The 27482-nt window shown below is 37.4% G+C and overlaps 1 protein-coding gene across 1 annotated transcript; it reads left to right on the forward strand.

Annotated features, from left to right (window-relative positions):
* The first annotated feature begins 542 nt into the window (after positions 1–542).
* arid6 (AT-rich interaction domain 6) lies at positions 543–11646 on the forward strand. Its single transcript, XM_083564257.1, has 7 exons — positions 543–779; positions 6544–6697; positions 6874–6926; positions 8001–8098; positions 8184–8334; positions 9007–10462; positions 10989–11646. The coding sequence occupies exons 2-6, from the start codon at positions 6553–6555 to the stop codon at positions 10411–10413; spliced, it is 1854 nt and encodes a 617-aa protein (XP_083420383.1). The 5' UTR covers positions 543–779; positions 6544–6552; the 3' UTR covers positions 10414–10462; positions 10989–11646.
* The last annotated feature ends 15836 nt before the right edge of the window (positions 11647–27482 follow it).

Genomic DNA, 27482 nt, shown 5'->3' on the forward strand with positions numbered 1-27482 from the left:
TTTATTCCTATATACATTTTGTCTATGTGTAAAAACCACAATAATAATAATAATAATAATAATAATAATAATAATAAGAATAATAAGAATAATAATAAGAAGAAGAAGAAGCAGAAGAAGAAGCAGACTATGTAACTCCACTTTAAGTTTTGTTTATTAGTAAAATGTATATATTTTTGATATACATTCCGACGTGAGGTTTATATTTATTTATTTCTATGTTGTTTGTTGAATCTCTTCAGATAGCCCTGCATGAACACTGATTGCTTTACATTCCCTCCTTCTGCAGTCTCTGGTTTGCATTTTAGTCTCACATCAGGGTGTTGCGATTCGATCAATTAACGTAAACCTCGTTTAAAATATAATGAGATAATTAGTAATATTATATGTCTCATTATTTCTAATATCGCGTTTTGAAGCCGTTTTTAGAACCGGACAATCCAGTCTGCTTCTGCATTCTTCATGCCTTACACACACACACACACACACACACACACACACACACACACACACACACACACACACACAATTCTCACTATAACACATACAGAAGGTGCAACGTCTTATTACTAACAGGTTGTGATGTCATGCAGGTAAAAGTGCTGCTGGTCCTGTTTGGTGTGTTGCACTTGGAACTGTGCTTTCATGCCAGAAACACACACATTCTCACAGTAGGACGGAAAGAGGGACCGAATAAACAGACAGATTAACGACAACATACAGTGGATTTGTGCAGATCTTCACTGAGAAGCTTGGAAATTTATCAAGAAGTCACACAGGTAAGGTCTTGAGCGAGAACTTTATTGTAAAATGTATTCTACTATTTCTACAATTGGACAAATATGAGTCATATAGATGAATTGTACACTGTTACAGTCCTGGAGGTCCATCATGCACCGTGAGGTGAATCTGAGCAAGCAAAAAAAACGAATCAAACTGGTCTGGAACAGAGTTACTCCTAAATTAAAACTGAATTAATGATGAATGCAAAAAAAACCCCAAAAAGAATCAGTGCACTTTTTCATAATTTTACCTTCACAGATTAACTTCCTGCATTATTTAATACCAGTGTTTACTATGAATTATTATTGCTATTATCATTATTATATATTTCTATATATCAAAATTTTACACTTCTGATGGGAAATACTTAATTTACAGTATAAAATGAGACACAAGACACAAAGGTAAAAACCTAAGATATAAAACTAGACAATGTGTGTGTTCACTGTGATCGTTAATTGATGATCTCTTTGATCAGTTCACTGAATTGAATCAAATCAGTTGTATTGGCACACACTGGTTTACGTGGTAATGTGCATGTTGATAGTAAGAGGGTGCTGAAAGACAATATAACGCTAAAGTGTGTCCTTCATTACACACTCATTCTACTAAAGATGTATAATTAAGCGCATAGTTTAGAAAATTCCTACACACATCAAATACATTCTGTAAATCTAACTGATCTGTTCTGGACCTGGACTGTCACCTCAGAAACTCCTCAGTAAAGTGCTTTATTTCATTTGACACAAATTTTAAGTTAATTTGAAGTTTTTTGTACATACAGTCACACACAATGATTCGATTATTCATTCATTCATTCATTCATTTCCTCCCGTTAATCCGTAATTCGGGTCGCGGGGGCAGCAGTCTAAGCAGGCCCCCGCCTTCGACTGCTGCCCAATCCTCACAGCACCGTCCCTTACGGTCCCTCCTGCAGGTGGTGAGCCCACGGGAAGTGATTCGATTATATGATACAATAAAAAAAATTATCCGATATCAAACGATACAATTTTGGCGTAAATAATATTTAATTCCTTACACAATCCATATAAATTCCTTATTTTATCTATCTATCTATCTATCTATCTATCTATCTATCTATCTATCTATCTATCTATCTATCTATCTATCTATCTATCTATCTATCTATCTATCTATCTATATACAGTGAGGAAAATAAGTATTTGAACACGCTGCTATTTTGCAAGTTCTCCCACTTAGAAATCATGGAGGGTCTGAAATTGTCATCGTAGGTGCATGTCCACTGTGAGAGACATAATCTAAAAAAAAAAATCCAGAAATCACAATGTATGATTTTTAAACTATTTATTTGTATGATACAGCTGCAAATAAGTATTTGAACACCTGTCTATCAGCTAGAATTCTGACCCTCAAAGACCTGTTAGTCTGCCTTTAAAATGTCCACCTCCACTACATTTATTATCCTAAATTAGATGCACCTGTTTGAGGTCGTTAGCTGCATAAAGACACCTGTCCACACCATACAATCAGTAAGAATCCAACTACTAACATGGCCAAGACCAAAGAGCTGTCCAAAGACACTAGAGACAAAATTGTACACCTCCACAAGGCTGGAAAGGGCTACGGGGAAATTGCCAAGCAGCTTGGTGAAAAAAGGTCCACTGTTGGAGCAATCATTAGAAAATGGAAGAAGCTAAACATGACTGTCAATCTCCCTCGGACTGGGGCTCCATGCAAGATCTCACCTCGTGGGGTCTCAATGATCCTAAGGAAGGTGAGAAATCAGCCCAGAACTACACGGGAGGAGCTGGTCAATGACCTGAAAAGAGCTGGGACCACCGTTTCCAAGGTTACTGTTGGTAATACACTAAGACGTCATGGTTTGAAATCATGCATGGCACGGAAGGTTTGTCCAGGAACGTCTTAAGTTTGCCAATGACCATTTGGATGATCCAGAGGCGTCATGGGAGAAAGTCATGTGGTCAGATGAGACCAAAATAGAACTTTTGGGTCATAATTCCACTAAACGTGTTTGGAGGAAGAAGAATGATGAGTACCATCCCAAGAACACCATCCCTACTGTGAAGCATGGGGGTGGTAGCATCATGCTTTGGGGGTGTTTTTCTGCACATGGGACAGGGCGACTGCACTGTATTAAGGAGAGGATGACCGGGGCCATGTATTGCGAGATTTTTGCGGAACAACCTCCTTCCCTCAGTTAGAGCATTGAAGATGGGTCGAGGCTGGGTCTTCCAACATGACAATGACTCAAAGCACACAGCCAGGATAACCAAGGTGTGGCTCTGTAAGAAGCATATCAAGGTTCTGGCGTGGCCTAGCCAGTCTCCAGACCTAAACCCAATAGAGAATCTTTGGAGGGAGCTCAAACTCCGTGTTTCTCAGCGACAGGCCAGAAACCTGACTGATCTAGAGAAGATCTGTGTGGAGGAGTGGGCCAAAATCCCTCCTGCAGTGTGTGCAAACCTGGTGAAAAACTACAGGAAACGTTTGACCTCTGTAATTGCAAACAAAGGCTCCTGTACCAAATATTAACATTGACTTTCTCAGGTGTTCAAATACTTATTTGCAGCTGCATCATACAAATAAATAGTTTAAAATCATATATTGTGATTTCTGGATTTTTTTTTTAGATTATGTCTCTCACAGTGGACATGCACCTACGATGACAATTTCAGACCCTCCATGATTTCTAAGTGGGAGAACTTGCAAAATAGCAGCGTGTTCAAATACTTATTTTCCTCACTGTATATATATATATATATATATATATATATATATATATATATATATATATATATATATATATATATATATATATATATATTCATATATATATTCAGAGAGAGAGAGATATATTTATTGTTTTTATAAATGTATGTGAATACTGGTATCGCCACACATTTCTTTTAAATTCCATATTAATATTTATATCTGTATGAATATTGGTGTGTATTTATATGGGTGTATGTTTGGGAGAGAGAATAATCTCTGTCATAATCTGACTGAATGCTAAATAACGCAGAATTAATAAATTCTCTCTTTTTCTTCTCTCTCAGTGGTGGGATTAAATCTCACCACCTCCTGGTTTTTGAAACCTTCACTAACAGTAAATTAGTGAAAATTATAAATTTAGTATATCTGCACATATATCTAATCTAATCTAATCTAATCTAATCTTATTTTATGTTAATATGCTTATAAATTTGGAGATAAAAAAAGTTGATGGATGAAACAGTATGAATTCGATTTATTTATTTATTTATTTATTTAATACAACAAAATTATTTCTATATATAATGTATATATTTATACATACACATTTTATTTATATATTAAAAAACATAATAAATGGATTATATTATTATATTATGTAGGTATTTTAGCATTTATTTGAAATTTTGTATGAGTTATTTTATAAATAAATATATTATTATTGATTTCAGCTTTGCACCAGTCACAGGGTGTCTTTGAAATAAGCTGTTAAAAGTGAAAAAATGAATTGTGTGTGAGGAATCAGAGGTGTGTGTGTGTGTGTGTGTGTGTGTGTGTGTGTGTGTGTGTGTGTGTGTGTGTGTTGCACGAAGATAAACTGGTACCAGATTCACATGTGAAACAGAGCCGTGTGTTTGGGACATAAAAACCTTACACACCTCACAAAAAGGTAGAACTGATTAAAATCCAGCATCACACGACTTTGACTTTGACCTGCTTGGCCTGATCTCTGACTCCGCCCCCTTTTTTTTACCATCTGTAAACCACTTTTTTCATCAGAAAGTTATCAAGGACTCGAGAATAAAATCTTAGATCCATCAGATCAGATAGTGAATTTGTATTTATTTATTTTACATTGAGAGTCTAAAGGATGTGCTGCACCCTGCTGTGAGAAATTAAACTGGTTTTCTTAATTTCTTTGTTTGTTGGTGTTGGTGTTGTTTTTGTACATTTCCACTGAATAACAAATGACTGAGGACGAATGACGCAGAATTACTGTTTCCATCCAAATGTTGATCATTTTCCTGTAACTTCAACCTGAAAAGAGCAAAAAAGAGTTCAAACCCTCCTAAACCACAGCAAGTTTCCCACAGCTGCAATATAAAGAGCACGGAGTACTTTTTATCTGTTTATAGTTACTTTGAAGGTTGTGGGGAAAAAAAAGAAAAACATCTGATTAATTAATAAAGTGTATTATTCCATTTCTTATGAAATCCCATGAATGAAGAAACGACACAGAATTGTGTTTATTTGTTTATTGTTATATTTCATGCAGTAAAAACGTCCACGGAAAAAAACTCTCCTCGTCCCAAAACAAACAGTCGACGCTTATTATTTTCTTACAACAGCAGGTTCTGAAGCCTTTAAATCTTTGTATACTGAAACACTTTTTATCCATTTATGGTTACATTGCATGTAGCAAATCCAACTTTCGAGTTTATTTTCATCTCTGCAAATCCTGATGTGTCTTATTTTACTACAGCAGTTACAGCGATTCAGTGATAAAGAATTATACTTTTTATCCATTTAGAGTTACCTATAGCGGTTTTTGCTTTGCAAGAAAAAAACTAAACATAAAAGTCCTTATTCCAGTAAAGACCAATTGGAATGTTAGAATTTGTAAGAATATTTCGAGAGACGGACGAACCCTTTTTTCTTGATTACGGTGCTCAGCAGATGATGATCGTATGACCTTGGTGTTATAAATCATACAGACAATCACGTCGAGGTCACACTCCATTCCCACCACTTTAACTCTAGTATAATGAATTTCATTTCACAATGGCGACTACAGGGAACCGGGCCGATTCGTGGAGACAGATTTGTACGCTCCGGAGCACATTCAGTATAATTATAGGGAACAGGATGAGAGTTGAAATCAGAGCTGAGCGTTTGCGCAGGTTCACAATGCCAGATGGCGGGTTTGAGGTGTATGAGGTGCCTGTAAACGCACCGCTCCCGAGACTGAAGGAACACGGTGTATACATGCGTACGTGCACGACGAAGCACCTGATGTAGCAAGACAATGTCCAATCTTAGATCCGATCTCAGATCGACAAACATGCCGGTTTCATGGCGGGACGTGTTGCAGTGTCACGGCACCTTCTGAGACCATGACCTGCGTTTGGCTGTTGATTTTCAGACAAAGAAAATGTCTGAAAATATGTTCTGAGTTCATGGCTTGTTTGTTCTTCTCCTCTCCTGCCACACTGAGGCCTTGTTCTCGGATGGATTAGACCTGTTTGATCAACCAGGTTCAGAAATGTGACGACTCATCAAACTAATCTGAGGCCGCCTTTGTTCTGATGTTTGGTCAAAGTTTTGGATCGACTCCTGCCACCGTTTTCATTAAATATATAAATAAGTCTGATTCACACAACAAACACACCCGAGCGGCCAAACCTGTCGCGCCGTGGCCTGAAATCGACCCGAAAGCCGACGCTGAAACTCGCAGTCTTGTTTTTCATCGCGTTAAATTATCCGTGTCTCGTTACAACGGCGCACATCAGATCCTGATCGCTCACAGCCTCGTATCCAATTTCACACCTTTTATTTTATCCTGCGACACGCAAAGCCACGTTTACCGAATAGAACAAAATCAAACCCAACAACCAGGTGGATCCGAGTCCAATTTCACGTCTAACGTATCAGAATGAAGTGACAGAAAAGAGAAGGTCATGAATGAAGTGATTACTGTATAATAATATCTGTATTCTTTATAATAACATGAAGAGAATGACATTTTGACCACTTTATCTTTTTCAGGTTGGAGCGATGGAGCAACAGGATGAACAGAAAGAGAAAAGGAGAGAGAGAACAGAGAGCATGACGGAGGAGAGCTTCCTCAAAGACATCTATTTCTTTATGAAACAGAGAGATACACCGATAGAGAGAATCCCTCACCTCGGCTTCAAACAGAGTGAGTGAGAGAAAAGAAATGGTCAAGATGTAAAGAAAAAAAAAGGAATAATAGAAATGAAAAAAGAAAAAAAAAAACAGGGTGAGAAAGATTTTAATGCATTGTGTGTGTGTGTGTGTGTGTGTGTGTGTGTGTGTGTGTGTGTGTGTGTGTGTGTGTTTTCTCTCCTGCTGTAGTTAATCTGTACATGATGTTTAAAGCAGTGATGGAGTTGGGAGGATATCACCAGGTAAACATCAACTCATTCATTCAGCACAATAACAACAAAAATTACTTCATGAAAAAAGGCAACTGTTATGGGTTAGTAGACGTCACAGAGTCAGTTTCAGACGTCACAGAGTCAGTCTCAGACGTCACAGAGTCAGTCTCAGACGTCACAGAGTCAGTCTCAGACGTCACAGAGTCAGTCTCAGACGTCAGAGTCAGTTTCAGACGTCCCAGAGTCAGTCTCAGACGTCCCAGAGTCAGTCTCAGACGTCACAGAGTCAGTCTCAGACGTGTCTCACACGTTAGAGTCAGTATTAGGAGAGTGATGACTTAATCTGGAACTTCAGGAACTCTGATGTTTTTATTAGAACAGTTTAATTATGCATTAATATTACAATTTAAACTGAAGCTCTTCACATTTCACACAAAATTCACTTGCTTCATCCTAAAAATAGAAAATTTGCAAATCCAGTCTTTGAGATTTGAGACCTAATATCGAATACGTTTTCTTTGATATTCGATCCACAGCATTTTTCTGGTTTTCACTCGTAATACCGATACCGAGCACCAAATCTGTTTTATCTTTAATTATATCCCATCACGCCACCCTGTTCCGGTTCATGTGGCTCGTAACACATATGAGCAGAGATTTAGCTTCAGTCTGACGAGGTCAAGTTTTCATAAAAAAATGCACTTAAAGGAAAATAAAACATTTTATAAATAGAACAATAACTTTAGTTGTTGGATAAAAAAAAGAAGATAATTTATTTGAAAGAATAAAGACTATTGAATTTTTATTAAATTATCCAGACGACCAGACTAAGATCAGACTCCACTATAACACATAGTCAGAAGTACATGTTAAAAGACAATGAAATGAAATTAGGTTTGAAAACAAAATTATAAATAAATAAATAAATAAATAAATAAATAAATAATAAATAAATAAATAAATAAATAAATAAATGTAGAAATTATTGTAAGAAATGTTTGTGTGAATTATAACATTTAGTTATACATTGTACTAATGGTGTGTGTGTGTGTGTGTGTGTGTGTGTGTGTGTGTGTGTGTGTGTGTGTGTGTGTGATTTGGTAGGTAACTGCACAGCAGCTCTGGAAGAAGGTCTACAACATTCTGGGAGGAAACCCTCGGAGCACCAGTGCAGCCACGTGCACACGGCGGCATTATGAAAAGTACGAGCAGTGAGAGACTCCTAAGCTTTAAACTCGTCTGTGTTTCTCTTCCTTCACTCATGAAACCTGATCTTCTGTTCTTCAGACTCCTTCTTCCATATGAGTATCATTTGGCTGGATACGGAGACGAGATTCCCATCACACTACCTCGACAGCGCAAACGCTTCCACCCTGACGACGAGTACACCGAGGCCTCCAAACGTGCAGACTTCACACACTTACACCAGTTTAATCAGGTATATATACACACACACACACACGCACACGCACACGCACACACACACACACACACTGTATTAAAAGTATTTTTTTATTTGAATAATTTTATTATATTTATTGTCTGTAAATTATAATAATTATTATTATTATTATTATTATTTAATTAAAATTGTTACATTTTTATGTAATTAATGTTAAAATAAATTTTAATAAATTTTAATTTATATATATATATAAAATATAAATATTTGTTAGTTTGTTAGTTTGTTTGTTTGTTTGTTTATTATATAAATTACTTAGAAATTATATAAACCTAACTTTAACTTACAAATTTACTCATTATTTATTTAAATATTTTAATTTTAAAATCTGTTTTTAGTTATCTTTCCAACTTTTCCTTTGTTATTTATTTATTAATAAGTTAAATTAATAAATAAACTTAATTCAATTGTAATAATTATAATAATAATCATATTTACAATTGTATTAAATCAATTGCAAATTTAAATTGAATCATAAGTTCCTTCCATGTTTTATTTATTTATGCATTTATTTAATTTCAAATGAGTTTTATTTATTTATTTATGCATTTATTTGTTTGTTTGTTTGTTTATTTATTTATGTATTTGAAAGATTAATTGGCAAAACATTTCTTTCTTGTATTTTAATTCGTGTTTTTTGTTTTACAGTACCTCCCACCTGGCCCCATATCTCTTCCCAGCTACCTGGCCGTGTCTTTGCCCTCCATCCCACCTCTCAGCTCTCCGGGTCACGCTCGGCCCATGATGCCCTACGTACCTCTTCCTTCTGCTCCTCCTGCACAGAAGGGAAATGTTGAACAATCACTGGAGTACCTGCGGCACCTCGCTCAGGAGTTCAAGTCATCCTCGGGATGGACGGAGCCTCTGAACCTCAGCAAGAATCAGGGCAGTCTGGAGACCTCCAGGAACATTCCTTCATCATTCACGTCCCCCAGCACAAAAAAGAAGGAACCCAAATTCTTAAATGAAGCTCCACGACTTCAACAAGGCAATCAGTTAGGAATCAGTGAAGCTCCTGCACCAGCAGTCAGAAATCAGGCCAGCAGGAATGAAACAGATGTGAACAACCTTACATCTTGTTCTAGCAGTCCAAACTTGTGGAAAGTGGCTCCAAAATCTCCTCCATCTTCTACTCCTTCTCCTTCTCCTTCTCATCGTCCTCCTCCCCCTCATCATCTCCCTCATCCTCCTCCTCCTCCTCCCCATCTCCTTCCTCCTCATCCTCCTCCTCCCCACCTCTTTTCTCCTCCTCCTCCTCCTCCTCCCCATCTCCCTTCTCAAAGGCCAAATTATCCTTGCACAGTCCAAGCTAAACTCACAACACAACAAAGTCTACAAGTCCCGGTGTCCAAATCAGGCTCCTCTACCACATTTCAGATGAACCCAGGACCCACAAACTCGACTTATCCATCAGACCCATATGGTGGAATGGAGATCCAAATCCCGTTGTCTTTACTCCAGAATTTGATCAAAGAAGGTCTCATTTTGAACACAGCATCTCACCAACATCACCAAGCAAATCCCAAACCAAATGAAACTCCATCGGTGCCTGAAAGAACAACCGCTGAAACTAACCCTGACCAGCCTGCGGATCTGAGCCTGAAGAACCAAACAAGGAACATCAGCAAGAGTGAAATCAGCATAAATGCTAGCAAGAGCATTAATGGATGCCAGGCACCTGAGAGCAAACCGTTCTCTCTGAAGCTCTTGCAAACACCTGATATAGCCAAGCTTCCTGTTTACAGTCACACTTCTCACCTTAAATTTCCACCAAGAGTTTTTCAGGAGCCACAAATGTACTCAAAGCAAGTTCCTTCAGTTGCTGTGAGAAGCCCAGATCAAGCAGGCTTTAAATTCCCAGGTTATGGTAGAGATGCAGGCCAGATTGGATCCATCAACTCAGGAATGAGGTCAGAGAAAACAACACTCAGCCTTTCGTTGGATAAAATTAAACCACCTTCAGGATCCTTCGTCCAGCTTAATCCAGAGCACCTGAAACTTCTGTTCTCAGGCTCACAGTTTAGACTTGAGAGTGGAAAAATATGCCTCAAATAGTAGATATTTATTACAAATCTGTAATATTTCTATATTAAAACACACTCAGGTTAAAATGAACTTTTCATATGTCTGGTACAGGTCATTGCTGTATGTTTAAAGCTTCAGACAGAAAGAAATAAAGATGTTGGACTTGTGATTTGAAGGTTATGGTTTCAAATCCCAGCACCAACAAAATGCCACTGCTGGGCCCTTGAGCAAGGCCCTCAACCCTCAATTATTCAGCTGTAGAACTGGCGTCTGCCAAATACCTTAAATGTAATCGTAAGTGTGATCTGGTCATGAGTGGAAAAATGAAGGATGCGTACAAAGCAGGTGCCTTCAACTCCTGAGAGGATCCCAGATCAGGACCTCAAATCCCATTGGTTCAATAAACATGTAGGCCAGGTTGGAGCTAACAACCCTGTTATGATGTCATAGAAAACAGTGAAACTGAGGAAAAGCGGTGTATCTGCTGGTCTATATGCCGTCTATAGGTCAAATTTCATGACAATTCCGGGAATTTCAGGACTTGAACAACTTCCTCCATTCCGCTTCATAGCATTAACCTGACCTCCACAAACCACTGTTTACAGCACACAATGTTTACAGGACGCAATTTGGCTAAAGATATTTAAAAAAGTTCTTAAATAGCACTTATAAACTCCTAACACGAATCGTCCATTGAAGGAGAAATCGGTTCTTCTGGAATTTCCTCACTAAGCATCATGAGTTTTTTGGATCCGAAGATCCTCGTGATAGCAGGAATGAGCGGGAATCAAGAAACGGAACTGATCACATGAAGTTGTATTTAAGAGCTGCTCATGAAGGATTATGATCATCAGGAAATGGCGTATTTGCTGCCTTATAATAATAATAACAGGTCAAATATCTGTGTTGACTCATTTGGACTATTTGTACGAAAACAAACAATTACATCCGTCACTGTGTCACGGAACGAAGTCGCTCCTTTTATCTTTGCACCTCAGGATAAAGCACGATGTAGGAAAATTGTAAATATAGATTTTTTTTTATTCATCTTAAAGGAAACAGAAGTATGCAGAAGATTCATAAATGAGAATTGTTGTGTTTTTGTACTGTTGTAAATATTGCTTTTTTTTATTATTATGGTTTGCTTTTTAATTGCAGCCTTTGGTGATTGTTTTTACAATATTATTAGATTTCTGAAGTTTAGAATATATTGTACAGATCTTGAATTTTCTAAACCTGAAAATAAAGCTCTTTCTAAATGAACCCTCGCTCAGAATCCTCTTTGTAAACCTCTTTTTTCTACACTTTCCCCAAATGAAGTCCAGACGAAACTGCATGTTGTTGAAGTATGGAATGGTTCATGTTGGCTCAGGATTCCATCTACTTTCCAGAACCTTCCCTGCTCCAAAACAACCCCACACCAATAATCTTCCACCTCCATGTTTAACTGCGGGGGTGAAGGCAGTCATCTTATCTTACATAAGTTCTTCTGTTAGAGCCAAAAATGTCACATTTGGACTCATCTGTCTACAGAAATGTCTTCTAATCATTCACTGTCCAATTCTTGTGTGTTTTTACTTCTTACAAAGTTTGTTAAATGTAAAAAAAAAAAAGGAACATCTGTGTGTCTCAAAAACCATAAAGACACAGTGTTTCCACGCTTTTCACAGCCTCTGTAGATATTTTGCAATAGAGTAAAAAAAAAAAAACCCTGTTAAACTGGTGCAGGACACATAGAAAAAAACATTATAGTTAAACAACAAAAAAGAGCCTGGTGGCAAATCACAACAAAAAAATTTGCATAGAAATCGAACACGCGAGGAAAACCTGATCCCCACCCTAATATGTCTCATAGCATAATTTCAGACGAACCACCTTCCAGAAACACACATTTGCCTTTGTTACAAGTCATGTCTCATAATAACAGAGCATGTTTTGTTAAGCCTATAAGTCTAAAATACCTTTATTTATTAAATACTTACAAGTGAACAATGAGTCCATCGCTTTGTCACTGCTGGTGACTCACAGAGAGAACGTTGCAAAACATTTGGGGGAAAAAGAGATATTTATGTATATTATCATTACATTTTTATTATTTCTTTCAAATTGCAACAACTCGTACCATAGTGATCAGCTAAAGGCAGACAAACATTTATCTCTTGCAGATAATGAAGTTGGTTAGAGATTATCATTTAGGTTTCATTCCACATTTACTCCTATTCACTGTTATTAAAAGCTCCACTCATCTGGGGAGATGTTCCACCAGATTTTATGGAGATTTGTGGTGATTTATTGAGCTACAAGGGTGTTAGCAAAGTCATGTGCTGATGGAGGTGAGATGATGAGGAGGCCTGGGGTGCAGTCAGCGTTCAGTTTTGTAGCAGGAGATCTTCCACTCCATCCCATGGAAAGCAGATGTTCATGGAGCTGCTTTGTGCACAGGCACATCGTCATGCTGGATAAGGTTTGGGTCTCCTAGTTCAAGAGAAGGGAAAATTGTGTGGCTCCAACATTTTTGTGAAAGAACCACATCAGGGAATGAATTTTGGCCATATCGTGTCTGACTATGAGAATAATAATAATAAGAAGAAGAAAGTAAATGTTTCCATCACACACCAGTATCCATTAGGACTTGGGAATTTCCCCTTGTTTGGTATTTGTTATTTGTAAGTATGTAGACGACATATGATTTTATCAAGAAGTTAAAAAAAACACACATCCTGTTCACATTCTTCAGAATTATGACCGTAAAAAAAAAACAAAAAAAAAACTGGTTTATAGCATTCCTAATCACCAGGAAAGAGAAAAGTACTTACATCTGGTTAAATAAAATAAGAAATAAAAGCTAAACGTTTTGATGAAAATGAAGTAAACATTCGATTTGATTATGTCACTAAAACTGTTACACAACTGTGGAGTTCAATGACTCACATTACGATAATGTGTGCTAATGAATTCATCAAAACCTAAAAATATTCCCTATGAATGGTTACCTACAGGCAGTTACAGTGTGGTAGCGGAGTGGATACGAATCTCTAATCCGGATAATCAGGAGAAGAAATCAGGATCATCTAGTTAACGCTATTAGCGAAAGTTTCCTCAACATGCAGACAAAATGCAAACAAAAATGAACAGAGTGAGAACATGTTTATTTCCCTTGAAAATGCGATCCATTAAATAATTGCAGCAGCGAATCTGGACAATATTTATATATTGTTGAAGAACATTTCTAACCTTGCTGAAGGTTTACGCTGAAAACAAGATGAAAGTGGAAAATCGAGGAGCTTCAAATATCTGGCATTTTTATGATTGCATCAGTCTGTAAAGGCCGGTTATGTGAGTGTCTTAATTAATATGTGCAAGAAATAAAGTGTCATTAGTTTTGTGTGTGTGTGTGTGTGTGTGTGTGTGTGTGTGTGTGTGTGTGTGTGTGTGTGTTTGGGTCGATTTTAAAGATGTGATAAAAAGGCATGTGTTCAGTAAGTTGCGATATGCAGGCATTTCATGAGTCATGCATCTGAGACATGGGGCAGTTATTAGGGCAGAGTGCATGGGGCATTTAATGCAGTATTAGAGACACAGAGGCAGTGTGGGAGTAGTTATTAAGACATTTGTAGGGTGTATTGCATGGGGTATTTTATAGAGTACCCAAAACATGGGGCTTTTTCTTAAGTATCTAAGATATGGGGCAGATTGGAACGCATCCGAATCTTTGGGCCGTTAGTAAGGCAGGGTGCATAGGGCACGTATGGAGTATCTAATGCGTGGGGCAGATTGTAAAGTTTAATACATAGGGCATTTTTTTGCACATCCAAAACATTGGTCATAGTGCAGGGGGCACTTGATAGAGTGTAGAGTATTTGAAACGTTGGGGCAGTTTGTAGGTCAGTAGGAGCAGGTTTATGGGTTATCGCTCATGGGGACATGGGGCAATTTCCAAGACATTGGGCAGTTTGTAAGGGCCAGTGCATGGGGTAATTTATAGCGTGTATGAAACATTGGGGCAGTTTGTAGGTCATAGTAGAAAAAGACTAGTTTCTGAGTCATGGGGGAAACCAGGACCAGGGTAAGAAAACATGAGCATTTGCCTGGGATGAGATGGACAGGTTCAGGGCATGTTGTGTCACTCAGCTCAGTGCGTCTGTGAGCGATTAGGTGATAACGATGATCATTCACTCTATTTATTTTCATGCCAGCAGGTGCTACATTCTACACTCCTTTATTCCTCCTTTCTTCTTCTTCTGAATCAGGAACTTTCCACGGCTTCACTCGAACATGGATGTAAATATACCTGGCCATCTGCCTTCTGTAAATATTTACTTTATGATTCTAATCCATTTTATTGCATTATTTGCGCATATTCTTTCATTGGTCATGTGTTGGGGTCGGACAGCGTTGTTTCTGACCTCAGAGAATGTTAACTTACACCCCAGCAAAGGTGTGGACATTTTTGCTGTTAAAGAGTTTAATTAACTACACTGATGTTCATTTCCTGCTCTTTGTGTATTTTGGCAAATTCATACACCAAAAAAACACAACAGCATGAATAATTAATTAATTGCTCTAATATACAGATAAAAAGTTCTCTTTGTTGAACAAACAGCTTCAGTTAGCTCCGTTTATAGAAGCCGGATACATTCCCAAACACAAACATGCGTAAAAATGATTATGCCCCCCCCGAATTATCTGATCATGCATTCTTCACGTAGGCACAAAGTGAAGATCCTGAACAAGGAAATATTTTTTAGCAAACATTTTTCATGCAAAAATACATGAACGTCTTAATACGCCCCAAGTCTTCACAAACGCACTGAGAGAAAATGTCTTCAGTCTGAGATCCTGCTCTGATGGATAGAATCCTGCTGAAAACGTCATTAACACCATAATGTTGTGAATGTGACAAATCATAAAAATTTGATTTGAGCAGCAGTGGGCTAAGGGCCGAGCCCTGAGGAACGCCACGGATGAGAGAAGGAAAATTTATACATTTACTACTAATCATTGTTGTAAAATATGAAAAAAAAGAAATACTGAAATTGTGTGAAACTGGTAGTGGATGTTAGATCTTTGTCAGAATACAGAAGAATGCTAACTTCATTCAGAATGAACCAGTTCTTCAAGGCATGCGTTATGTGTATTTGCATTTTACAAAAAACTTCTTGTGTTTATTATTACCTTTGAAACAAGGAGTGGACACACCACCTGTCACCCGTCACACACTGAAACTCCCTGATTCTTACAAAGCCGTCTTTATCTCAAACCGGATCGCAAGTCTCTGGAATCAACTTCTCAAAATATCGAAATATAACAAACCTCAAAATTTCGATTGCAGAGTCTTATTTCGATATTAAATGTTCTGTATTTGCGTGTGTGTGTGTGTGTGTGTGTGTGTGTGTGTGTTTGTGTGTGTGTGTGTGTGTGTGTATGTGTGTGTGTGTGTGTGTGTGTGTGTGAAGAGGGGGGTGGGTACACAGTGTAAATTATTTTATTTAATAATACAAAATAAATAATAAATGCTAACAGTTCCGAGTAACCAAGGGTGTGTTTGGGTGATAAGCTGAATAAACTTGTGGAAAAAACTCCAGAAATTTGCACTTGGACTGACATGAAGGAAAAAAACATGAAGAAAAACATGAAGAAAAACATGAAGAAAAACAAGCACCTGCTATAAATAGAATATAGCTAATGATTTGCTGTTACTTTATTAACAGTTTGATCACAATTCTCATTTCCATGTAGTTACATTCCTTCGTTCTCATTTTTCTTGAAAAAAGTCAGTTTACAATTTTCATGCACTGTGTCACTGAGCTGAAGAAATATTAAGGCACGAAGAGGACAAAAAGCTTGGATTTCGTTCTTTTAACAGATCAGCCCAAATACCATCAGCCAGTTCACAGAATCCAGTGTACACAATAGAGAACCAATTACGATCCTGAATCTCTCAGAAAGGTGTGCAAAAAATACCAGATAATAGTCTGTAGACACGGCTTATTGACGTTATGAGGTGAAAAATGCTCTAAAAGTTCAACTTTGTACATAACAGTGCGGAAGGCGGTGTGAGACAATGGCATAACTTATACAAGAATAGAGAAACAATAACAATATAACTATTCCAGTGTTGTCAATCACAGCATGCAATCCTAACAATCCACCATCACACCCTCGCTGGATACAAAGCTCATGACATTGTTTGTGCACCACAAAAGAAAGAATGAAGTCACGGATGACTGGTGCTGACAGTTTGGCATTATTTTACTCTGTATACTTGGTACGGCCCAGGAGAGGAATGTGGTCCAATGAAATCACAATAACGCACAATGCATAGGCCCAACTTACAACCTCGACCACATTCTCCCTTCACTCACACACTAATCCATCTCGTTTGTCAGAGAACACAAGGTGTCAAACGGCAGGTTTTTATTTGGAGGATTATTTCGAGTAAATTGTCTATATTGTGAGATTAACAATTTTATACATTTTGGATTCAGATACAATTCCGTTTTCCTCCTCAGTAATTCTTCTCTCCTTCTAATCGTCGTTTTCAGCACCACATACCGTAAATATATGATGTAATAACTGCAATAAGGATCTGGAACTGTTTCAATCTTGGCTCAGGAGGACTAACTGTAGAAGAATGAAAAACATTTCTCAAAAAGATTTCAACTCAAGTCCTTTTATTCTTCTTTTTCTTTTTTTTCTTCTTCTCTCTTTTCCACTCTCTCTCTCTCTCACCTATTCAGTTTATTATATACGTTTCTCCTCACACCTATACTGAAGAAACTTTACCAAAATTCAAGTTTATATTTATTTTGTACAATACACACTGAAAGTGTCTAATAGATAGATAGATAGATAGATAGATAGATAGATAGATAGATAGATAGATAGATAGATAGATAGATAGATAGATAGATAGATAGATAGATAGATCAAACATAGGAAAAGTTCCATTTGGTGTCCTGATGATTTACGCAATTTAAATCACCATAATTACTTGAAAACATTTACAAGAATATTTAGTCTTCATGCTCCATGTTGAAATTGGTTTCACAAATAATAAACACATTTGCATAAAGCATCAATATTTGTCCATGTGCATGTTGATTAGAGTATTAAAACCTGAATAGTATTAATTTAAGGTGCATTTAAAACAGATACAACAGTGTGATTAAGTTGCGATTGAATATTTGAATGGACTGACAGCCGTAATATATAAAGGAATAGAAATAAAGCAGAAAACACTGTAGGGAATAAAACTGCATGATGATTACAGATGATAAAAGCATCAGGGTCCTGATGAATGGTGTAGTGTTGTGTGGTTGTGGAGGAAGAAGCTGGCCCTGATCCTGCTAGTTCTGGTGCAAAGGTTCCTGGATCAGCGCCTGGATCTCCTCCTGAATAGAAGGAGGTTAAATAGGTTGATATAGTGCTATGCTCTACATAGACTGTGGTGGAGATGTTCAAAGGCTGGTAGTTGGACACTTACAATTTCACATGGAGTTGGTCAGTATGATCGCATTGGTGCAGCCATAGAACTTGTATAGTAGATGAAGTATAGATGCTGTTGTGCTTTCTTAATCAGAGCTGAAGAGTACTGGTAGGCAGGACAGATCTTTAGAGATGTGCAAAGCTAGAACCTGAAAGCTGGAGACAGCCTCTCCTTCAGTCCCATGGATGTGTAGAGAAAGTGTTTGAGATTTTTCAGAATTCCACAACGAGCTCTTTGGACCGTATGGTGTTGAGGGAAAGTTTGTTTGTCAGAACATGAAGGCTTTTGGATTTTCTTTCTGTAAGCTGAATCATAGTTCTGGAAAATGGGACATACCACCATGGAGTCATGTGTGTGATGTTGGTTATGTAAACAGAGGGAAGTAATATTCTCCTTATTCTTTTTATTACAATAAAAAAAGACACAACCGGTTCTTGTGTTTTTGTGTGGAGACAGGTTTGAGAAACGTGTGTGTACATGTGTGTGTTATATATATATCACATATCATTACTTACACTGTAAGGAAACACATACCTTCATAATAAAGACAAGACAAGTAAAGTAGTGAGAAACAATGTTGTGTTATTTCACAACACGTTTTTATGACCTTAAAAGCGCCTAAGAGAAAAAATTCTGTTTGTGAAATGTCTTCCTTTAAGACAAATAAGATTTTATCTTCATCCTCATGTCGAAACAAATCGAAGTAAATCTAATGGTAACTTACGTAAGAGATCAAATCCAGTGATAGAAAAATAATCAACGTCACAGTGTGTGATAAAGAAAATCATCCTTCCAAAACCGCGACATTTCTTCAGTGTTTTAAACGATCGCAATTTGTATTCATTAATAGAAATAATTGTTAAAAAAATGTGTACTTTTTATCTCATTATTGTTACATTTACTGTTAAAACTACAGCCATTCTTCAGCCGTGTTTTTTTTTATCCATTTATCGTTAAATTTAATGTAAAAAAAAAAAAAAAATTTCGTATATTTGTAAATAATAATTTTATTTATAAGAAATTTTATTTTATCTGTTTATTGTTACCCTATAAGCAATAAAAAAAAACACACGTGCTCACTTGTAGTTACAGCCTTAAGTGTGAACACTGGAGACTCCTTCTGTACATGTGAAAGAAACTGAAATCATTAAACAGAATTTGTTGATGAATTAATTATTTTTAAATAAACCGGTTAATGCAAATCGTTCATATAAATCTGTGACTAATGTTGCACGCTGATTGTTATCTGCTTAAACATACTGCTTCTATCATTTCAGCCCACGCACAAGCCGCGCGCGCGCGCGCGTGTGTGTGTGTGTTCTCACTTACACTCACAGCAATGAATAAAATTTATTGAAAGCATCGAAATGGAAGAAACTCGATCTCATGGCATGAAAAAATGTGGTTGTTCTGCTATTTACAGTGTAAACACAAGGCCTGGGGCTGAGCCACCCGACTGGTTTAATGACTGAGAAAACCCCTGAGATCCCACCTGCTATCATCAAACACGTTCCAGCAAACGATTTAAACGAATTAAAAGAATAACAATAAAACGAATTAAGTATAAACACAGAATCGGACAGGAAAGTTCCAGCTCGTGCACGCTTACATACGTTCTCCAGGAGATCCTCAGACTTCATGCTCATACAGATAAAACGTCATCATTTAGGGAAGAACTACAAACCAAATCCCATCACCTGCTTCCTTATTCATTTCAAATGCTTTTATTAGTTGGATGTTTTTAAGACTTTATTAAATAATCTCTGCATGCAAGAACTCTTCACCTGGAAATGAAGATTTATTCCATCCACTGCAGGATGAAGAACAATCCAGAGGAGTAAGAGCGTGTCAGCATCAGTGTTCAAGAGTAGAACAGGTAATAAAGACATGATCTTATCGCACAACACTTTAAAATAGGAGTGAAGTGAAAGTCGGGGATTTGGCATGCAGTCACATTAATAACAGCATACTGAACATATCACACTCATCATGTGCTATGAAATACTGTACATGCAGATAAAATCGATAAGGCTTCTGCAATACGCTCTTTGATGCACCATGGGTTTGGTATGTTTATACTCTATCTAGTGTGTGTGTATAAAGTATATATTAATACTAACTGTGTATAACGGATCATATGCACCGCACGGGACAAGCTAATGTTTAACGGGGTACCTGTGAACGTGCGCTATATGACACGCCAGGTGTGAGAGATGCAGAAGGTGAAGAATAGGTCTTCTACATGCTATACATGCTATCGCTACATTCCTTTACCAGTCGTGAAGGTGCTTTTTATCAGGTAATGAAAAGGAAACAACAAGGTGACAAGGTGAACCTCAAATAACAGCGTGCTGTTTCAGTCCAAGTCTCCAGAGTATTCAGAATTCAACGGAATGAGAAGAAGCCCTTCTTCTGCACGAGCTAGCGCGCGTGCATGCAAATACGTGTGTATACATGTACATAAAATCAATATTGATACATGTAATTAAGCTGATTAAACACTTTAAAAACGTTGCACGCGGCGGTGAGAATGTACAGGTGCGCATGTGGTTGTTTATGAAAATGATGACACCGGATTAAAAAAACAGATTAATTCTGCCGTTTCATCTTCACTCTTCAATATCCTCATGGTAACGAGGGATGAAACAGCACACAAACAATCACACACACACGCACGCACACACGCACGCACGCACGCACGCTCGCGCACACACACACACACGCACACACACACACACACACACACACACACACAGATGTTTATGATGTCGGTAAACACAGTGACTTTTTTATTTGTCAGGTTCCTCACACAACATCAAAAGATCTGTACACGAAGATTACAAAAATAAATTAACAATATTTTTATTTTAGTCTATTGTTGTTGTTGTTGTTGTTGTTGTTGTTGTTGTTGTTGTTGTTGTTTTTATAAAGACAAATTAATTGTTTTAACTAAACATCATTTTGACGTCAGTGACATTTGATGTATTTGTGCAGATCATATTTACTGAAAATAAGTGTAGTAATAATAAAAATAATAATAATAATAATAATAATAATAATAATAATAATAATAATAATAATAAATGTTTTCCTTTATTAAATACAGTCTTCAGGTTCCATGTGCCTCAATTAAATATGCATTCAATATTTCTTTTATATTATATAGAAATTAATAAAGAATTGCAATCAACTTAGATTATTTATATATTTAGTATTAATGGATGGAAAACCGGCGAGGACAACAATAATGATAAAATAATTATAATACAATTATTATTATTTTCATTTTATTTGTTATTATTCTTATCAATCGATATATAGATAAATAGATCAAATAAAATATCTAGATAAAATAGATTGATAAAATTGGACAATGCATTTAATAATTTCTGCAATTTTAATATATATATAATATAACTATATCACTATATAAATAAAACTTTATATAGTGATATATGTGTGTGTGTGTGTGTGTGTGTGTGTGTCTCTGTGTGTGTCTCTGTGTGTGTGTGTGTGTGTGTGTGTGTGTGTGTGTGTGTGTGTGTGTGTGTGTGTCTCTGTGTGTGTCTCTGTGTGTGTGTGTGTGTGTGTGTGTGTGTGTGTGTGTGTGTGTGTGTGTGTGTGTGTGTGATTTTAAAATGTGTATTTAGTTGATTTTTGATTACTTTGTGTATGTAGTTTTCTGCAGAAGTTCGTATAAACATGTAACAGTACACTGGGTGTCTGGCTTTCAGGACTGCAGGAATGTGCTGGCTGTTTTCATGAAAAGTATCAGGTTTAGTGAACAGTCATGATGAGGAAAAACATAAACCAGTTGGTCCATATGGGTTTTTTTTTTCTTCTGAATTCAACTTCCAGACTGACAAAACATGATTTACTCTTTTATGCGATCAGAGTGAGAGCATGTTTATAAACCTGCTTATATCTACGAGACACAAACATAAATATTAAAGGAAGTCTTTTGAACCTGTGCGCTTTGTGTTTATCTATAATATAATAGATAGATATAAACTAAATATAATATAATATGGTTATAGAGAGTCGCTATTAATATTGAGATCTTGGTGATATCACGTGTGTCATTTTACACCCATTACTGATACAGTTCTTGAAGATGAAGAAGCAGCTGTTTGCAAACCCACATTATGAAGCTCGGAGGTGATATTTATTGGCTGTGTGCTTCAGGGTTGAGCCGACCCTGCACTAACCTGGTTTCCTGCTTCATATCTATGATCTTGTTGCTCCTCCTCCATGTCACAATAACAGCATTTACAGTTGCTCCAGGGTCAGATCTATCAAAGCTTGTGCTAAAGAGCAGAAGAACCTGTCCTACAGAACACTCCACTTTATATTTAAATAGACCACGTTGTCCTGAAATCTACATTACTAACATGGTGAAAGCTTTTTGCTGGCGCTGGAACACGAGTACGTCGCTTCAACGAGGTGCTACAAGGTGCTGCGTCACAGCCACAGAGTTTCTGAAATTCCGATTTCAGCAAGATATCAGTATCTCTTTGTCTTCCTCTGACGTCCCTGTCTGCATGTTGCTCGTCCCTGTTTCAAGTCACTGTCTGGCTTTCTGGTAAAAACCCAGTGCAGACAGGAGAAAAGTGTCGAGGCGTGAGCTGTAACTGTAACCCAGTATCACAAAATATCAGTGTGATTGAGTTTCATCTGTCTGGTAAAAAAAGATCATAATAAACACAGACTGAGTGTTGTGCATGAGCCTGTGTGATGTCTGTGTGATGTCTGTGTGATGTCTGAGTGTGTAAATGACATATTTTCCCATACTGCATGACCTAGAGCAGTGTTCGGGGCTGTGGAGGATCAGAGGCTCAGATTTCAGACTTACTTCTGTCAGGCAATGTCTAACATCCTGGCTTGAGGACTACACTTCCCAACAACACACTGTGTAATGTTCATATTCTCCTGATTACTAATCACACACCTGATAGCATTCACACCTCACATTATTCAAAAGAGCATCACTTTCATCAGACTGTCAAGAAAAATCACTCCGCCTTCCTGCCCCCAAAGATCAAATCTGTCACTGTCATTTCTTATTCTGATTTTGTATCTTTGGTTACAGCGATGGACAGTAAGGAAGTTAATGTAAATTATTCCTGTACTTAAGTACCTTTTTTTTATATCGGTACTTTACTGAAGAGTTTCCTTTTGGGGAGATTTTTACTGTAACTTCTACATTTCAAAGTCAAATATTTATTTTTACTACATTTTGTGAAATCAATCCTTTTAATTAATGAGGATAAAAACGTAACTGGTGAAACACGCAGCGAGTCACCAATCAGGATCGAGCGCACGCTCTGTTTTACACGTGTTCTGATCGGCGCTTTGTGAATCTACTGATCACCAACATGCAGTTCAGCATCAGTTCAACATCAAGCAGGACATTTAGAGAGGAATCAAGGATGAAGAAACTCCAGACTCGAACTCACCACAACACACGTGACCTCGTTTACACGTTTTTATTGCAGTAGTTATAAAGAAGGTTTTGTGTTCATGATGATTGTAATAGAAATCAATCAGTGTTTGAGTCATAAATATCATTCTATTAATAGATCAGTGTGCTGAGAGTCACATTCGAGTCTTTACACAGAAACTGAGGTGATTAAGTGAAGAATCTTGTGATAAAAATGATAACAGGAACATTAGAGTTATAATAAATCACTACTTTGGATACTTACATTTTTGTTCTTTTACTTTTACTGGAAACATATTTTACTAAATGAATCTACTGTTCCACCACCACTGCATGTGTGCTTTTGTTTTTTCAGTTTGGATTTGTTGACCTGTTTGCTAATCAATAAAACTATTCCCAGCTCTTGCATTCAGCAAAAAAAAAAAAAAAAAAAAAAAAAAAAAAAAGATACATTTAAACTGTAAACTTTACTGTACTTTATTGTAAATGTGAACTTAGCACATTGCTCCAGTTTGTTATATGTGAAGAATTTGGTGTTCAATAACACAAGGACAAAAAGGTGCAAAAAAAGAGAGAAGAAAGTCAGAAAACTTGTCTTACTGCAACCTTTTGGAAAACATGTATATATATATATATATATATATACATGTGTGTGTGTGTGTGTGTGTGTGTGTGTGTGTGTATATATATATATATATATATACATACACATACATGATATGCCCAAAAGTATTGGGACACCTGACTTTTTCAGCCATATGTGCTTCTTCTTTAAACTGTTCCCACAAAGTTGTAAACTGAATCGTATCGGACGTCTTCAGATGCAGCAGCATGAACTTTCCCCTTCAATTGAACTTGGAGACCCCAAACCTGTCCAGCATGACATGACCCCTGTGCACAAATCCAGCTCTATGAAGATCTGCTTTCTATGGTTTGGAGTGGAAGATTTTGAATCACCTGCTTTAGAGCTCTGACCTCAGGCCTATCAAACACCTTTAGGATGAACTAGAAGCTCAGCTAACAGGTAGCACCTTCATCATTATGCAGAAGCATAGAGGGAATGTGAGACGATTACATCTGCGAGACTGAGCAGACATGAACTGAACATTCCATCCTGTCAGATTTGGGCAGTGATACACAAATAGCAAAGCGATTACGAAGACTTCTGTTGAAGGTGAAGTTCTCCAGTCACTTCAAACCAGCTTTACAGCTTTAACTGCATAAAAAATGAACAAAAAAAAGCCGTCATCTAATCCCCCAAACCTCCAAACATGAGACTCTCTAGTACAGGGACATACAGAAAAGTAATTTTATTATTATGTAATAAAAATAAAAGCACTTTTAAAATAAAATAAAAACAAATGTGGGTTAGGGTTAGGGTTAGGTTAGTGATTATTTATGCTAATGAGATGCAAAAATGTGACAATGTACGTAATGGAAATTTTTACAATTTGATCTGTCATTGAGGTGTTTTGTTTTCTTAGTTGCTATTTAAACATCTGAGATTCAGAATCACTGGAGCATATCTAAAAAAGTGAAAAAATATATGTAATATACTCACACAACTATGTTACAACCATAACAATTTAAAGTAATAGAAACAACACAAGTCTGAGAAAGAGGCAGCACCATTTGGAGCTCTGTTTTTATTGAACTTCTTATGTTTAAATCGATCGTTCCTTTACAGGTCACAGACTTTTATTCAGTTACAGTGACAGAAATTGTTCATTCAATCAAAACATATTTGGTGGAATATTTATGAAATTATTTATTTATTCATTTTTAAGATAAGGTGGGTTTTGATTGATGATTGTTTTTGCGAAATTTTTAATTACCTTCATCATTTGTTTTCTGTTGTTTACAATTAAAAAAAAAATTAAAAAAAGACTCTAAAAATAATATATTTTACTTTATGTATTTTAATAGAAAAAGAAGAGAGAAAGCGAGAAAGAAAGAAAGAAAGAAAGAAAGAAAGAAAGAAAGAAAGAAAGAAAGAAAGAAAGAAAGAAAGAAAGAAAGAAAGAAAGAAAGAAAGAAAGAAACACAAGATTAATTCTGAATATAATTGGTATTCTGGTATAATCTACATGATTGTTACAGGTGATATTGGGTGGAAAAAAGTGATCAAAACTCAAAACCTACTACATAAATAAAAAAAAAAAGGCCAACATCATAAAAAGAGACAGCAGACGGCAGCACTGTAGCATCGTATAGAAGGTTTATGCAAATGGAATGTCCTTAAAATAAATACTCCACATGTAAACATCCAGTCCAGTGTCAGTCCAGTCGCTTGATGTTGAGGAGTCTGATGGCTTGAGGAAAGAAACTGTTACACGGTCTGGACGTGAGTATGGTGTGTGTGGGTGTGGGTGGGGGTGGGGGGGTGTGTGGGTGTGTGTGATCAGCCACAATGCTGGTGGCTTTACAGATGCAGCATGTGATGTAAATGTCCATGATGGAAGGAAGAAAGGTCCTGATGATCTTTTCAGCCGTCCTCACAATCCGCTGTAGAGGCTTGCAATCCGAGACGGTGCAGTTCCCAAACCAGGCAGTGATGCAGCTGCTCAGGATGCTCTCAGTGGTCCCTCTGTTATATATACATTTATGTGCAAATATATCACATTAGATTATATTTATCTGCTAAATCCCTGATTTATATCTGAATATTTTACTCACAAATAATTAAAAAAATTTAGATGTTGAGTAAAGAACACTAAAAATATTAATATACATATTATATATATGTACATTTATTAAAACAGTAATTCAATATTCCAGATTTAATTTGATTAACAAATGTGGGGTTTCACCATACATATCTACACACTTCATACACTGAACATATACATACACAACAATACACTACCAAAAAAATCCTTCTTTTTGGAAACTATGGACATCCTGTCCTCTGGACAAAAGAGGAGAGGGATCTTCCAGCTTCTTATCAGTGCTCCGTTCAAAAAGTAACATCTCGGATGGTATGGTGGTGCATTCTTGCTCCTGTATTAAATACATCACACTTTTGTTTTTTTGAAAACAGGATATAGAAAGTCACTGATGCGTAAACGATGGAGATGATGAATCTTGACATTTTGGCATGGAATCTGACAATCTGTCTGTGATGATTCACACACACACACACACACACACACACACACACACACACACACACACACACACACACACACACACACACACACACACACATACACACACCTGTCTGTTCTCGTCTGAATAAGTGTATTAAATGTGTGCTATAAAAACTGATAATTACTTTACTGCTCTGAAACATGTATTTTGTGTGTAATAGCGTGTCGTAAACGTGTTTCATCTCAAACCACTGCCATTTAAACGAACCATTATTTGTAATTATTTTTTCTCTATTTATAGTTTGTCGAGAATCACAGTGTGAAGTCCTGGTTTACTTTAAAGCAGCTATAAATGGCCTTGTTCTCACCTCCCTCACCTCCCTCACCTCCCTCACCTCCATCACTTCACTCACCTCCCTCACCTCCCTTAATTCCCTCACCTCCCTCACTTCACTCACCTCCCTCACCTCACTCACCTCCCTCACTTCACTCACCTCCCTCACCTCCCTCACTTCACTCACCTCCCTCACTTCACTCACCTCCCTCACCTCCCTCACTTCACTCACCTCCCTCACTTCACTCACCTCCCTCACTTCACTCACCTCCCTCACCTCCCTCACTTCACTCACCTCCCTCACCTCCCTCACTTCACTCACCTCCCTCACTTCACTCACCTCCCTCACCTCCCTCACTTCACTCACCTCACTCACCTCACTCACCTCCCTCACCTCCCTCACTTCACTTACCTCCCTCACCTCCCTCACTTCCCTCACCTCCCTCACTTCACTTAATTCCCTCACCTCCCTCACTTCCCTCACCTCCCTCACTTCACTCACCTCCCTCACCTCCCTCACTTCCCTCACCTCCCTCACTTCACTTACCTCCCTCACCTCCCTCACTTCCCTCACCTCCCTCACTTCACTCACCTCCCTCACCTCACTCACCTCCCTCACTTCACTCACCTCCCTCACTTCACTCACCTCACTCACCTCACTCACCTTCCTCACTTCACTCACCTCCCTCACTTCACTCACCTCCCTCACCTCCCTCACCTCCCTCACCTCCCTCAATTCCCTCACCT

The sequence above is a fragment of the Silurus aristotelis genome (genome assembly GCF_946808225.1).
Source record: "Silurus aristotelis genome assembly, chromosome: 16".
In the NCBI taxonomy this organism is placed as follows: Eukaryota; Metazoa; Chordata; class Actinopteri; order Siluriformes; family Siluridae; genus Silurus; species Silurus aristotelis.